General features: G+C 34.1%; 1 protein-coding gene across 1 annotated transcript in view; it reads left to right on the top strand.

Moving 5' to 3' along the window:
- The window catches only part of ADAM32 (ADAM metallopeptidase domain 32), a 79,763-nt gene that overhangs the window by 35,230 nt on the left and 27,034 nt on the right, over window positions 1-17,499 (top strand). The window contains exons 10-12 of the mRNA XM_064477358.1: window positions 4,755-4,932; window positions 7,831-7,923; window positions 9,262-9,460. Of these exons, the coding sequence (XP_064333428.1) occupies window positions 4,755-4,932; window positions 7,831-7,923; window positions 9,262-9,460 (470 nt within the window). The remainder of the gene's footprint in view (window positions 1-4,754; window positions 4,933-7,830; window positions 7,924-9,261; window positions 9,461-17,499) is intronic.

Here is a 17,499-nt window from a genome sequence, read left to right as displayed (position 1 = left end):
TCTGTCAAATAAGTTCTCTGTTCTTTGAATACAGAACTTAGACTAGTTATATAGTAAGCTTTTATAAAATAATTTGGGAACAAAATAACAGCATTAGAATTTAGAGTACAGAATCTCAACTAAATGAATGATAAGGAAAACTCTAGATAAGTGATTCAAATAAACTTTGGGAACATATGTTCTTAGTTAAGAACTGCCATGTGGGTAGCAAAAAGGTAAATAATTAGGAATTATATACAGTTAACTATAAATAGTTTCTAGATACAAAATATTATACAGTTTTTTAATTAAAAATTTTCTTCACCTTTCAGTTTTAGTGTTAAGGTCATCAAAATTTATGGTTTATACCAAAATATCTATTAATATTTAATAGTAAATATTTTATTGAAGGATTTATGTTCAGAGATGAATTTTTGAGTAAAAATTACCTGAATTTGAAATCTTAAATTACTGAATCCTGCTAATTTACAAACTATCTGAATTTGATAGGTTTCTAGCTTCTCTGACATTTAATTCAACTTTTTTTTTTTAATTCAACTTTTGTAAAATGCTGATGACAATAGCAACCTCTCTGGTTTGTAGTGAGGATTAAATAGTCAAGTGAATAAAATATCTGGCTAATAATAGGTGCTCAATACATGTCAGTTTCCTCCTTGCCTTACAGATTTATACCATATATGGAGAGTAACTCATCCTATGGAAATTTTCTCTGCAGTTATTTTTATTAGTGGTATATGGACATAATTATATAAAATTTTAATTAATATACAATTTCTGTGAAATCTTTGAGAAAGGTGAGGATTAAGCACAGCACAGTCTGTTTAATAAAATTTTGTTATTAAGAAGAATCAATAGACAGTTCTACATTTGCTTAGAACTTTGTGGGTAGTAAATTACATTAACAATAAAGATGACAAAATTCCTGCCTCAAGCAACTTATAATTTAATGAATTATCATATTATATATGTAGTACAAACCTGTGAATAAACATTGAAAAGCCATTAAAAGAGAAGAGATTCAAGCTTTCAGAGTTTGATTCTTAATTTGGTCAATGGAAAGATGGAGGAAATAGAAGTTTAAAGAGTTGTTGATGTACGTCTGGGAATTTACTTAAGTGGCTGCTGGTGTTCTCCACGCCATCATTTCAGTTGTATTTCACCTGGGCAGAGGCATCATACACATATATAGCCAGACTTATCTTTATGCAAGGATTTGCATGTAACAACACTGAGAAGTTCAAAACTTTCTCTTAGGTGGATTTAGTTTGTAATGCATATAAAAATAAAATTAATCTATTCTTTTTTCTTCCAGTTTTACTGAGGTGTAATTGGCACACAGTGCTGTATAAGTTTAGAGTGTACAGCCTAATTATTTGATTTACATAATAATGAAATGGTTATCACAGTAAGTTTAGTGAACATCCATTATCTCAAATAGATAAAAAATTAAATAGAAAAAAATTTTTCCATGTGATGAGAACTCTTAGCATATACTGTCTTAATAAATTTCATGTATAATATAGAGCAATGTTAATTATATTTATAATGTTATATATTACATTCCTATTCCTTATAACAGGAGTTTGTGCCTGCTGACTATTTTCATCCAGTACCCACTTCCCCCTACTCCCGTCTCTGGTTACCCACATCTGATCTCTTTTTCTATGAGTTTTTTGTTCATTACTTCCTGTTACACAACATAGTGATTTGATATTTCTATACATTTCAAAATGATCACCACATGTCATGTTATGTTATGTCATGTCATCATACAAAGATGTTACATAGTTACTATGTTCCCCACACGCTACGTTTCATTTCTGTTTTGCAACTAGAAGTTAGCACCTTTTAATCTCCCTCACCTATTTCTTACTGCTCCTCCTCCCCTCTGGAAACCACTTGTATATTCTCTGTATGTATAACTGTTTCTATTTTGCTATGTTAGTTTATTTGTTTTGTTTTTTAGAGTACACATGTAAGTGAAATCATATAGTATTTAGCTTTCTCTGACTAATTTCACTTAGCATAATACCCTCTAGTTCCATGAATGTTATAGCAAATGGCAATATTTCATTGTTTATGGCTGAGTAGTAGTCCATTGCATTTATACACACCACATCTTCTATGTCCATTCACCTATTGATGGGAACTTAGGTTAACTATTGTAAATAGTGTTCAAAGGAACATATGGGCACATGTGTCTTTTCTAATTTGTGTTTTTGTTTCTCCAGATAAATACACAGGAGAGGAATTGAGGGATTGTATGGTAGTTCTATTTTGAAATTTTGAGTAATAGCCATACTGTTTTCCATAGTGATTGTACCAATTTACATTCCCACTAACAGTGCACGAGGGTTTCCTTTTCTTCACATCCTTGCCAAAACTTATTTGTTGTCTTTTTTATAATAGCCATTCAGTAGGTCACCTTTTCATTTTGTTGATGGTTTCCTTTACTGTACAAATGCTTTTTAGTATGATGTAGTCCAATTTCTTAATTTTTGCTTTTGTCTCCCTTGCTTGAGGAGAAAGATACAAAAAAATATTACTAAGACTGATGTCAAACAGCTTACTTACCTATTTACTTCTAGAAATTTCATGGTGTAAGGTCTTATATTTAAGTCTTTAATCCATTTTGAATTTTTTTTCTACATGGTGTGAGAGAGAAGACTAGTTTGATTCTTTTGCATGTAGCTGTCCAGTTTTCACAGCATGATTTATTGAAAAGGCTGCCTTTTCTCTATTGTATATCCTTGCCTCCTGTGTTGTAGATTAATTGACCTTTAAGTGCATAGGTTTATTTCTGGGCTTTCTATTCTGTTCCACTGATCTATATGTCTGTTTTTGTGACAGTACTGTACTGTTTTGATGACTGGAACTTTGTACTATAGTTTGAAATCAGAGAGTATGATACCTTCAGCTCTGTTCTTTCTCAGGATTTCTTTGGCTATTTGGAGTCTACTGTGCTTCTATACAAATTTTAGAATTATTCTAGTTCTGTGAAAAATGCTATTGATATTTTGATAGGAGTTACACTGCATCTGTAGATTTCCTTGGGTAGTATGATTATTTTAACAATATGATTTCTCTTCCAGTCCATGAATACAGTATTTCCATTTGTCTGTGCCATCTTCAATTTCTTTCATCAGTGTCTTACAGTTTTCCGAGTACAGGTCTTTTACCTCCTTAGTTAGATTTCTTCCTAGGTACTTCATTCTTTTTGATGGAATTGTAAATGGGATTGTTTTCTTAATTTCTCTTTCAGATAGTTTGTTGCTAATGTATAGAAATACATCACATTTCTGTATATTAATTTTGTATCCTGCAACTTTACCGAATTCATTGATAAGTTCTAATAGTTTTTTTGGCAGTGTCTTTAGGATTTGCTATATATAGTATCATGCCGTTTGCAAAAGGTGACAGTTTTATTTATTTCTTTCCAATTTGGATTCCTTTTATTTCTTTTTCTAGTCTGATTACTGTGACTAGGATTCTAATGCTATATTGAACAAAATTGGTGAGGGGGAATCCTTCTCTTATTCCTGATCTTAGAGGAAATGCTTTCAGCTTTTCACTTGTGTGTGATATTAGCTGTGGGTTTGTCATATGTTTAGATGTGAAGTGAGTCTCTTGTAGGAGGCTTATGTATGGGTATTATTTTTGTATCCATTCAGCCACTCTGTGTCTTTTGATTGGAGCATTTAGTCCATTTACATTTAAGTTAGTTATTGATAAGTATGTACTTACTGCCATGCTGTTAATTGGTTTGATGTTGTTTTTGTAGTTCTTTTTTATTCATTTCCTCTTCTTTTTTTCTCTTTTCCTACAATTTGATGCCTATCTTTGGTGTTATGTTTGGATGCCTTTCTCTTTTCTGTGTGTGTATCTATTACAGATTTTTGGTTTGTGGTTACCATGAGGTTTACATATAGCAATCTCCATATGTACGTGATTATTTTAAGTTGTTGATCTCTTATGTTCAAACACATTTTAACAACCCTGTATTTTTACATCCCACCCTCAATGTTTACTATTTTTGACATATTTTACAGGTATGTACCACATTTTATTTTTCTGTTTCTGTTTCTTTTTCTGCCAATGGATGTTTTGATTGCCTCCATATCTTGCTATTGTGAATATTGCTGCAGTAAGCATGGGAGTGCAGATATCACTTCCATATCCTGATTTCAGTTGTTTTGGATATATCCCCAGACGTAGGGTTGCTGGATCGTATGGTAGTTCTATTTTTAATTATTTGAGGACCCTCTGTGCTGTTTTCCACAGAGGCTGGACCAATTTACACAAACAATGTACCAGGGTTCCAATTTCTCCATATCCTCACCATCACTTGTTACTTTTTTTTTCCCTAAGAATCATAGCTATCTTAACAGGTGTGAGGTGATATCTCATTTTTTTTTTTGATTTGCATTTCCCTGATTATTAGTGATGTTGTTCACCTTTCATATACCTGTTGGTCATTTATATGTCTTCCTTGGAGAAATATCTATTCAAATCCTTTGCACATTTTCTAATTGGCTTATCTAGTTTTGCCCATTGAACTTAATTTTGTTTTAAGAGGATATGTATTCTAGTGAATGAAATCACATGACTTCTTCAAGAATGACTTTGGCCTCTAACCACTTGTTATGAACATTTATCATTATTTCTTGGATTAACATTTTGAAATTAATTTATATGATATAGAATTGTGTTTTCAGAAGTATGCTGTCAATGATATTATATGGATTCGTCTTTAGGCAATCCAGTGGTGTGAAGACTTTTAGCAGTTGCAGTTTGAGTGACTTTAAAAATTTCATTTCAAATATGGGTGCCCGGTGTCTTCAGAATAAGCCACAAATGCAAAAGACTCTGGTATCAATCTGTGGCAACGGCAGAGTGGAGGGAAATGAAGTCTGTGACTGTGGTACTGAGGAAGTAAGTCTGATAACTAGGAAAATTGATAGATAAATTTATCATTTTAGTTCATCACTTTGTCATAAATGCTATATATCTCAAATATGACTGAGTACCATGCAGAATATTGGCAGTAATGAAATCAAGGTTGAGATACATACAAGAATATTCTGTCTAGGTTTAATAGGTTGAAGAGTTTTGCACAAATAGATGAATATTCCAAAAAATTTTTGCTGATAGGAAAAAAGGGGAGTCGAGAATGACCTGGTTCTAGACTAAATTATAAAAACTTTCCAAACCTGTGCTTAACCTTGTCTTACTGAAGATTAGTGTGTGATAGACCATCAGATTTCCTTTGAATCAGCAGTATGGGGAGGAAAGACTGTTAATGTTAAAGTCTGAACATTGGGTGATTTTGATTATTCACTTGATAGAGAAGCCCTGAAAATATAAGAATGCCGAAGGTCCAGGATATAATGCTTCCAGATAGTTCAGGATTTGCAGCAGTACTGCAGATATCATAAATGTCTGTGATTACAAGATAGACAGAAATGATATGAGGGTTGAATACATACATGGGTGGGAACGAACTTGGACTCATATCACATTGTTTTAGTAGCATGCCTTTGTGTTATGTTTTACCATTCTGGTAGAACAAGTCCTTCCTCTTTATTCATCTTCATCTATTTTAAAATCAGTTTTATTGGGGCATAATCTACATACAGTAAAATTCAACTGTTTTATGTATACAGGTAGATGACTTTTCACAAATGTACATAAGCATTGGTACAATTCAGATACAGATTTTTTCTTATTTTAAAATTTATCTACAACACTATGTTAATTCCTATTAGACAACATAGTGATTCAGTATTTGCATGCATTTCAAAATGATCACCATGATAAGTTCTAGTTATGATATGTCACCATGCAAAGATATCACATGGTTATTGGCTATATTCCCCACCTTGTACATTTTATACTCATGACTCATTTATTTTGCAACTAGAATTTTGTACTTCTTATTCTCCCTCACCTATATCCTTCCTCCCCCAAGCCTCTTGCTTCTGGCAACCACCTGTTTGTTCTGTGTGTCTATAACTCTGTTTCTGTTTTGCTATGTTTGTTTATTTGTTATGTTTTTAGATTCCACATAGAAGTGAAATCATACGCTATTTCTCTTTCCGACTTATGTCACTTAGCATAATGCCCTCTAGGTCCATCCATGTTTTTACAAATGGTAAGATTTAATTCTTTGTTATGACTGAGTATTATTTCATTGTATATATGTACCATATCTTCTTTATGCATTTGTCTATTGATAGGCATTTATGTTGCTTCTGTATCTTAGTTACTGTAAATAATTTCTTTACATAAATAATCATCTAATCTATGGACAAAAACAGGTTTTATTTCTTCTTTTCTATTTGTGTATTTTTCACTTCAGTTTTTAGTCTTATTGCATTAGCTAGGACTTCCAGTAAGATGTCGGAAGGAGTGGTGAGAGGAGGCATCCTTGCCTTGTTCCTTTTTTAGGAAGAAAATTTATGGTTTCTCACCATAACTATGATGTTAGCTATAGGTTTTTTCTAGATTAAAAAAACATCAAATTGAGGAACTTCCCTCTATTCCTAGTTTGCTAACATTTTGTGTAATAAATGAGTGTTGGGTTTTGTCAAATGCTGTTTCTACAGCAATTGTTACGGTCATTGATTTTTCTTCTTTAGCCTGTCAGTATGATGGAGTACATTAATGGATGTTTGCATAATAAACCAGCCTTGCATACTTGTGATAAATCCCACTTGGTTGTAGTGTGTAATTATTTTAATACACAGCTGGATTCAATTTCCTAATTTTTTTGTTGAGGATTTTTATGTCTATGTTTATGAGAGATATTGATCTGTACTTTTCCTTTCTTGTAATATGTATATCTGGGTTTGATATTAAGCTAATACTTACCTCACTGAGTTAGGAAGCCTCACACAGCAATCCTGGGAGAGTAATGTGTCTGTGATTCCATGGGGTGAAGACAGTAGGAGCTCCATATTTAGTGCTTCTCCTGGATTCTCTCTATTTGCTTCTCCTGGCTGATTTTAATTTGTATCCTTTCCATATAGTAAACCGTAACTGTCTAACAGCTTTCAGTGAGTTCTGTAAGTCCTTCCAGTAAATTATCAAACCTGAGGGTGGTTTTAGGAATCCAGTGAACTTGTGATTGGTGTAAGAAATGAAGGCAGTCTTGGGAACTTTCCTACTTTGCAGTGGGCCTAAACTCTACCCACCCTTTTTCCTCCAGCTTTATTGAGGTATGTTGTACAAATACAAATTGTATATATTTAAAGTGTACAGGTATACAACGTGATGTTTTGATGTATGTATACATTGTGAAATGATTCCCATAGTCAAACTAATTAACATATCCGTCATCTCACACAGTTATCATTTTTTGGTATGGTGAAAATATTTCATCTATCTTCTTAACAAATTTCAACCATATAGTACAGAGATGTTGAGTATAGTCAACTAGCTGTACGTTAGATCCTGAAAACTAGCTCACCTCATAAGTGAAGGTTTGTACCCTTGATCAGTATCTCCCCTTTCCTCTCACCCTTCAGGCATGGTAACTACCATTCTACTCTCTGTTACTGTTATCAAGTTTCTGGAAAAAGTTGTTTTATATATTTTTCCCAGTTTTCTAGTTGATTATAAGAGTTAGCAAGGTACCAGCTACCCTGTTTGGATCCAAAGTATAAGTCCCACCTTGGTATTTTAATTGTTTAGAGATGCAAAAATATGTAAATGTCTACAGCATTCATATTGTTCCCCTCAGATAAAAAAATTAGCCCTTAATACAGCTCCTGCCGAAATCTGTATTATCGCTGTGATGTATTTATACTTGTGCATTCCGCTCACTTATAGCAATGTGGAACTGATAGCTGTTGTAATCCTCGAACTTGTATGTTGCAACCAGGTGCAAATTGTGATACAGGATCATGCTGCAACAACTGTCAAGTAAGATTTAAGTTTGTTATTATCTTCCCAGTATGTAATGAATTATGTCTTGGATACTGTAGGATACTTAGACACTTAGCACAAAGTCAGAATAAATGACCTTTCATATAAAGAAAAAGATACTAAATTCAGGATCATGTGTCTGATTTTATGAATTATAGTTGGATGTTGAGGCCTTTTTCTAATGGCATTATTCTCACCAATGATGCTGCTGGTTTTAAGCCTTGATTGAGACCTGTTTCAGAATTCTTTGCTACAGAAGATCTCTATTAAAAGGGACTTTTTACATTTATTTTATCCAATATTTACATTTTTTTTTGAATAAAAATGTTGTTTTAGGTTGTGGTGGGTATCTCCAGGTATGTAACTGAAAGATATGGCAGCTTCCCATAAATGCATAAATAATGAAACTTACTGGAATTAACACTTTTCAAATACTACATGTTAATACAAAATTTAAACTATGAACTTGTTATACAAAGATTATTTGACTTAAAGGTCACATTTTAGCTTATTTGGTGAAGATACTAATTCCTGTCTTTTATTTTCCTTTTAAGCTCTTCTACCATATCTGTAACAGATTTGTCACGTGAGAACCCCTCTGTTGAACAACCTGCCACTGGTTCTGTGTCCTTCACTGTCCTTGACTGATGCAGTTTTATTTTAGATTTTTTTCCAGAATTTTATTATGTAGCTAATTCTTAACCTCTGTGATCTTTTTAGTATCAACTGGAAATCATCAATTAGGAAGTATGATATAGAGATTCTTTATATAAATTTAGAGGAAACTATACATGGAAGTGTTAATTAACCATAGGATAATTCAGGAGAAAGATTGCAGTTGGGTTCCTTCCTTTCCAAAGAATTCTGTAGCTGAACTGCCTCTTTGATCACCCTCGGTTTCCCACTGTTCATTCTCAGTTATTTAAGTTTCACATTTTCATGGAATTATAAATATTCCATACTTACAGATTGTGGTTTGAATAAGTCTATTTTATTTGGAAATTATCTAAATGACACAGTTTTTGCCCAAAAGGAATAATTGTCCCAAGCTAAAAGCTGGTTTTCCTTCCTTCCACCAAACACAAACAAAACTTGGGCTCTCATCACATGTTTGTGTTATACTCTTCCTTTACCCATGTCATCTCCGTTCTGGTTGATAACATTCAATTTTTTTTTAATATGATTATCATAATGTTTTACACAAAGAAGGTACTAAGAGACGTTAATAGGTACATCATCAAAGTATAAGTGGAGTTAGAGCAATTTTGAAATAAATATTGATAAATACAACAATCATATATAATGCTTTTAGTTTTATATTTTAATTTCTTCTAGTTTAAGGCAGCAGGTGCTGAATGCAGGCCCGTTGGGCATCCTGAATGTGATATTTCTGAGGCTTGTAATGGAAGCTCAGCAATCTGTCCAACTGATATAACCATACACAATGGACACAAGTGTAAAGATGGAAAAGCTTTTTGTTTTGATGGAGGCTGCCATGATCTTGATGCACGTTGTGAGAGCATATTTGGAAAAGGTAATATTGTTTTTGTAACATCTATATAGATGGTCCTTAATGTTTTTATTAACATTACCAAAACAGTGGGCAATTATATGTATTTGAATTCTTTATTCTGTTCAACATCTCTATTTTTATTTTTTGAACTTTATTAAGATATAACTGACAAAAATGTTTAAGGTGTATGACTTAATATTTTGATATGCATATACATTGTGAAATAATTGCCACAATCAGTTATTTAACGTATTTATTGCATATATATATATATATATACACACCCAGGAATAGGCTTGCTGGATCACAAAGTAGTGCATTTAAATTTTTGAGAAGACTTTCTACTGTTTTCCATAAGGGCTGTACCAATTTCCATTTCCACTAATACAGTATATAAAGGTTCCCTTTTTTCCACATCCTTGCTAATACTTATGATCTTTTGTCTTTTTGATAACAGCTATTCTAAAAGGTGTGGGCTGTGGTTTGATTTGCATTTCCCTAATGTTAGTGATGTTGACCCCTTCTCATATATCTGATGGCCATTTTTATATCTTGTATTTTGGGAAATGTCTATTTGGGTCTTTGCTATTTTAAAATCTCATTATTTGTCTTTGTTATTGAGTTGTATGAGTTACTTATACATTTTGAAGATTAATTCCTTATCAGGTATTTGTTAATATTTTCTCCCGTTCTATAAGTTTCATTTTAACTTTGTTGACTGTTTCCTTTGCTGTGCAGAACCTTTTTAGTTTGATGAAATCCTACTTTTTAGTTTTTGCCTTTGTTGCTAGTGCTTTTGGTGTCATATCACTGTTAGTGTATAGAAATGCAATTGATTTTTGTATGTTTCTATATTGATTTTCTGTCTGGATGTTCTATCCATTAAGTGGGATAAAGAAGTCTAGTGTTGTATTGCTTTCAATTACTCCCTACGGATCCGCCGATCTTATGCTTTATATGTATTAGTTGCATATATATTTATAATTGTTTTATCTTTCTATTGAATAGACCCTTTAATCATGAATTGACTCTTTAGTTCATTTAATAATGAATTTCTTTGTCTCTAGAGATAGTTTTGACTTAAAGTCTATTTGTCTAAGTGTATAACCTTGCTTTCCTTTGGTTCTCATTTGGATGGAATCTCTTTTCCATCTTTTCACTTTCAGGCAATTTGTAGATCTCCATTTCTTTGGGTAGTTACTGGGGAATCTGTTTTGTTCCTTTGATGGTGTCTGAGCTTTTGAAGGATCAGTCACTTCTAGAATTTACAGACTGGCTTCGGTGGGGGAAAGACCCCCACTTTTGGGGGGTGCAAGAGTACCAGCTGGGCGGGGTGCAGTGGACCTGTGGGGACACAGCAGTGTCTCTGGCTCCAGGAGGGCACAGTGGTATGGACTCTGGGCCTTTCCATCAGCTGTGATCAGCATGGGTAAAGACCGCTGTCTTCCTTGGCAGCTAAGACTGCAGGTGTCTGAGGTGGTTGTGTGGGATTCTGCATCCTCTCTGTGGTGAAGGCTGCTGGGGTCCTTCTGCTCTACTTTTCCTACGTGGAGGAAAGGTGTTCCTTCTTGGTGCTGAGGTCTGGGGCATGGGTACATTCATGACAGCAGGGCTGGTGTCTGGGGCATGGGCTTGTGCACAACGTCAGCTTTATATGGAATGTTACTAGATGTCTTAAAGCCACTGATCATGGTAGTTTTAAGTGAGATAAAGAATAAAAAGCACTTGGAATATTAACCTAGGACACAGTAAGTGCTCAGTTACTATATTTATATAGCACCTTTATTCTGAGATGACTGAATTTAGTTAGTAAGTGCTACTAATTTTTTATTCACAGGTGTATATTGCAATATAATACAGATAGTTAAATTATAATAGCCTGAAAGTACTAAAATAATTACCTCTTCCTTATACACTATATCTTGACTCTGAGGCCAGCTTCTCCTAAAAACAAACCAACTCAAAACTATACCTTAAAAAGACCTCTTTAGCACCTGTATTGTTAGCAAAATTCCTCTTCTTCTGTTTCAGTCATAAATTCCTCACCAGATTAGTGGGCCCACCTGGATACTGTGTTAGTCCAGAGGATGACACACGATCCAAGACAAGTCAGAATCTCCTTCAGATATTATTTTCACACTGTAGCCACATTGAAAAGACATTTTTGTGTGTGCTTTGGGGATGGGCCCATTCTCTGTCTGTAAGAACTATTCTGCAGTAGGGGCAGTGAAGCCAAAATGAAGAGAAAAGCAAAGATGAAAGATAGAAACAGAGGATCTTGCTTATTTTTAATTGTCAAGTCAGCTTCACCTTTGAACTTTGTGCTCTTTGCTGATGACTCAGTTAATTCACTTTCATTGCGTAAGCTCACTTAGGTTGGGTTTCTATCATTTACAACCAAATTGATTTGATTAGTACAGAAATGCCTGAAATTAGGTTCTTTTAATTGGCAGATCATAACATGTTTTGAGGTTGAATGGGAGAATAATGAGAAATATTTCTAGCTTAAGAAATAGCAGCCTTGGTTATGCACTACGAAAGCAATTGGCTTAACTATCACCTGTTGTTAGTAGTCAAACCAATTGCCCATAGCTGCTTGAGTTTTAAAAAGGATTTTGTGTATAAAATGAGTTACTTTTTGAAACCTTTAGAATATTGCTGAAGGTTTTGTTCAAATGTTACCTAACAGTTTATAAAGCACAAAATATTTTTGTACTGTTTTATTAAGTGAGAGCTATTACCCAATGACCCAAGATCGTTTTACATCATATATAATATGGTAGTCTATGAGAATGATAAAAAGCCATGTCCAAACCTTATGAGGAGAAATGGACATCATCCAGAGCTCTGGAACTTGGAATTCATTGCCATAGTTGGATGTGACTTAGATTTGGAGTAGAGGTGAATGTGTTAGTTGTTGTGTATGAGTCTGTCCAGTTTAGAATTTGTACGTATGAAAAGGTGACTGTGTGTTTTCATATGTGTCCAGGCACCAGTGGTCTGTGGGTATTTTTTTCACTTTTATTTAAAAAATATCCTAACTGTTAAACAGAGCTGATCTTTCAGTGGGTAAAAGATGCATTATTAAACTATTTTATAGTGCATTATTAATAGATAATACAGTAGTTATTTTTATTAGATATAATTATTATTAAGTAGATCATTAAATATGTTATTAAACTTGTGGATAATTACTAAAATTACCCAATAATTTATTTACCATAACTCTGATAAGCACTACATGGGAGACTTCTGTGGTAAATGTGACTATTATCGTAAGAAAATCCACCCAATGTGTGTGTAGTGGGCCAATGACATTTGATATGAGGGAGAAATAATTATTCTGCTGAAGGGCATGGGAAAGAGTCATCACAGATAACAGGGACAGCATGTGAAAAGATTCCAGAGTGAGAACCAGTATGGAGGGAGCTGAAGGGAAGCCAGACAGAGTGGTAATGAAGAGGGCAGCTGCCATTCTATACATTATTACAGTATTCCAGGAAATGGGTGATTGTAGTTTGGATTTGACAAAAATTGATTTGAGAGCTGTTTAGAAAAAAACTGATAAGTATAGAAGATTAGTGAAATAAAGGGGTTGAGGGAGTGGGAAGTGTCAAGAATTACTCCCAATTTATGACTTTTTAAATAAGGACATGATTATACCATTCCTCTACTGGGAAAAAATTGGGGTGTGGAAAGGAGAGAGTAAAGATCCAGTTTTATACATGCTTAGGTTGAGGTGCTTGTAGTAGGTCAACTTAATTGTGTCTTTTACAACACCATGTACTATAATCCTCGTTTCATGGGTTTGATAATTTTCCTGACATCCCATAGCTAGTAAAAGGCAGCCAGATTTTCTTGACATCAGAGTTTACATTCTTAACAGTTTAACTATTCAATACATTTTCTCTTAATTGAGAAAAAGACTGTGCAAGATAAATTGTCCTGCTGGCGTTGGTAGATAAGTTTCTGTTAGTTACATAGTAACCCAGTGCATTCATTTGGCAGGATGTCCCAAAGGATGGCATCTTTTTTCCCATCCCAAAATATTCCATTCTGGAGCTCAGGGCTTGGTCACTAATCATTTTAGCTAAGCAAGTTCTCTGTTAGAGATTCAGTCAAGAGAGATAACAACATGATAATGTATCAATCAGGATTCTGAACTAGATAAGATGGAGCAATTTGGAGGTAAATCAGGATAAAAAATGAAGGAAGCAGGTAGAGTATAAAGTAAGAATAGATTAAGTACCAGATTGGGATGGATATTCTGATACTGGGTATCAGTCATGGCATTCTTTGCCTAACTTGATTTGTCAGTACAAGACTTAACAGCGTTTGTATATATAAATATACATTTATATATATATATATATATGCACCTGTATTAGGTGTGTATGTGTATGTATATATATGTGTGTGTATGTATGTATGTATATATATATATCTTGGTAGATGATCAATAATTAGTGCTTCCCTTTTAATCTGTTTTCATTTTTCAGAATTTGTTGTTCTTCTGTCTGCTGTATACTCATTACTAAATTCCATCAATAATCAGTGCCTATTTTTGCTCAGTGCTTCTAAGCTAACTTCTGAATCTTGTGTCCATTGCTGTATCTCCAGCACATAGAATAATCCCCGGCACAAAATGGTTGTTCAATAATTGAATAAACGAATAGTGAAAGAATCTTTTACAACTGTAGTTTGCTTTTGCAAGTAGCTCACATATCTGGTTCCATAGTGAGGACTTGAATATTAGTTAGCAAACTTTTTTTCACATTAAGACTACCTGAAGAAAAGGGGATTAAATAATAGGGATTTATTTTGCATGTGTAATAAAAAAGACAAGAGATTATTTTAGAGTCGGATTGTTGAATTCTATCCTTGTCAAGTTTCTGGACTGACTTCCCCATCATTCTCTTGACTTTCTTCTTAGTGATGGTCAGGTAGTTTCTTTGTTCAAAGGTAGGGAAAAGGGGCTTATGTAGTTCTACTTATCTCTTTTACAAGAAAGAACAGTCTTTTACAGAAGTCCTTAGCATAATTTCTCTCAGGACCACTGGCCATGATTGGGCCACATGCCCATGATCTGGCTGCAAAGGAGGTTTAGAAAGGTAATATCTGGTATTTTTCAGTCTTTATGTTGGGAATTGGTTTCTTCTAGCAAGAATTGGAGTGTGAGAATATTTTAGATCGGCACATGAGTTATGAAAAATATTTATTGTAAAAGAAAAAAATCCCTAAATACTGCAGGTACAATGGTAAAGGGAATCTGATTCTCAAACTCTGTGTCAAGGAGTCATGAGGGAATTGTGGAGACTCTGGCAACCTGGATAAAGTACATCATGTCTAAGGAAGGCAGATGAATCTCATTTCTCCCCAAATTATGAAACCTGAGCTGCCCATCATGAACACAATGCTATATGATATACCAAGATGTGCAAAGCACCAAAGAGGAAGATCTAAGTAAGTTATTTGAGCAGGTGGCCAAAAGTCCCATGCCACGCACTCCTGCTGCATTGCTAACCCTTTCTCCGTGCGTCCCTGTGGCTTTACGGGAGTTTCCTAGAACCGGTTGCTGGAGGAAGAAAACAACTGAGGCCTGGTACAGATGACTCTACCTAGTTTTTGACACCACTTGGAAGTGGATGCCCTCTGCATTATTATAGCGTTTCTCAGAGGTGTTTTTGAAAAACAATGATCAAGGAAAATTCTCTTATTGTGTAGAACTCTGAGCAGTGTATCTGGTTTTCTACTTTGTCTGAAAAAGGAGGAATCCAGAGGTAGTCATTGTTAATATTTGACAGTGGCTAATCATGTGCAATTAATTAGGGCTTGAAAAAATAAGATTAAAAAGTTGATGACAGGGAGTTCTGGAGAAGATGTATGTGGTTGTGCCTCTCAGAATGAGCATGGAATATGAAGGTATTTGTGTTGCCCGCAAAGCTCAACAAAGGGCATTCCACATAGAGGAGCCTCTGAATAGTTAGATAAACAAGATGATCTGTCCTGAGATGTCAGCATCTCTCTCCAGGTACCCTAGTACGTTCATAGTGAGCCCATGTACAAAGAGTTGATGGCTTCAGGGATGGAGACAATGAATGGGTTCAAAAATAGATTTTCCCCACTCAGGTGATCTGACTGCCTCTGTTGCTAAGTTAACAACCATGGGCTAAGTCAACAGCAATGGGCCAGAATTCAGATTCTGACTTAGCACGGTGCTGCGACTGGCCAGCCACTGTGCCAGCTTGATGACATTAGATCTTTTCAACATGTAAGGGCAGTAATTTCCCCTGACTGGAATAGAGACATAATTTACATATGGATTTACCTTTCTGATTATCATACTTCTGCTAGCAGCATTAACCATGGACTTAAAAAACTGGGATATAATTACATAAAGTGAACTTCATAGATCTTTAAAGTATATTTCAATGAATTTGAAAGATGCAAGTATAATCCTCACTCCAGTTAAAAGGTGGAAAATTTTCATCAGCTCAGTAAATTCCTTTGTATCTCTTTTCTTGTCAGTTCCTTTAAAGCAACAACTGTTATCTTTCCTATTATCATACGTTAATTTTACCTGTTCTTGAACTTCATATAAATGAAGTATTTCATGGTATAAGTATACTGCAAATGATTTTTACATTCTCCTGTTTATGGACATTTGGATTGTTTCTAGTTTTTTTTTTCTATCGTGAATAAAGGTGTTATAAACCTTCATATATAAGTCTTTTTGTGAATAAATGTTTTTGTTTCTCCTAAGTAAAGATTTAGGAGTGGAACTGCTGTCTTAGGGTAGCTGTATGTTTAATTTGATGAGAAACCTGCTCACAGTTTTCTAAAGTTGTATTACTTTCTGTCTCTACCAGCAACATGAGAATTTCAGTTGCTCCATATCCTTGCTCACATTTGATGTTGTCAGTCTTTTTAATTTTAGTTGCTGTATTGGTTGTAAAATAGTAGTTCATTGTAGCTTTTATGTGCATTTCTATTGCGTATAATTGTCATTAAGAATGCTGAGCATATTATTTGGTGCTCATTTGACACATGTATGATACATTGTATATATATATCTTCCTTTTGCAGTGCTTGCCCATTTTTAATTAGGCTTTGGCCTTTTCATTATTGATTTATATGTGTACTTTATATATTCTGTATTCAAATACATTTTAAATTATAAGTATTGTATTTTTTCCCAGTATGAGGTTTCCCCCTATACGTTTTTAATGGTGATTTTTGATGAGGAGAAATTTTTCATTTTGAGGAAGTTTAGTTTATCAAATTTTTTCTATAGTCAGTCTAAGAAATATTTGCCTACTCTGACCGAGGTCATCCACATATTTTCCTATGTTTTTTTCTAAGAGGTTTTGATTTAACTTTTAAATCAAATTAATTTTTGTGTATGGTGTGAGATAAGGATTGAGATTTATTTTCCCCTCGTAAGCTTGTCCACATATTCCATCATTATTTCTTGGAAAGATGATTATTTTTCATTCATTTGATTTGATAGATCTGCTAAAAATCAATTGATGATGTAATAAAGTTCCATGTCTAGATTTATTCTACATTGACCTATCTGTCTATCCTTATGCTATTGGTTACTGTAGTTTTTAGTAAGCCTTTATATATTAGGTGGTATAAATCATTCCACTGTATTCTTTTTCAATATTGCTTTGGATTTTCTGAGTCCTTTTCATCTCCACATGGATTTTAATATAAGTTTGCCAATTTCTAAAAAAAAAAAAATGCCTGCTAGAATTTTGTGTCAGATTTATAAATGAATTCTGGATGATTGACATCTTAACAATGTTGTGTTTTGCAACCTATTGATATGATAGATAGCTGAGAAAAAGCCCCAAACACTAATGAGAGAGGGTATTCAAGGGAGAAATGAATAATAGGGCTCATTGGTGCCTTTAGAAGCAATAGATGGGCTTGTACAAGTTGGGCTGGATGAAGAGCATTCCTAACCTGGTATTCTCAGATTCACAACCAAACTGATTAAACATTGTGAATACTCACAACATGACCTGTCCTCACAGTATGTATACAATCACCTT

Source organism: Camelus dromedarius, chromosome 22 (assembly GCF_036321535.1).
Source record: "Camelus dromedarius isolate mCamDro1 chromosome 22, mCamDro1.pat, whole genome shotgun sequence".
NCBI classification, from domain to species: domain Eukaryota; kingdom Metazoa; phylum Chordata; class Mammalia; order Artiodactyla; family Camelidae; genus Camelus; species Camelus dromedarius.
This window is presented reverse-complemented; position numbering and strand designations above follow the sequence as displayed.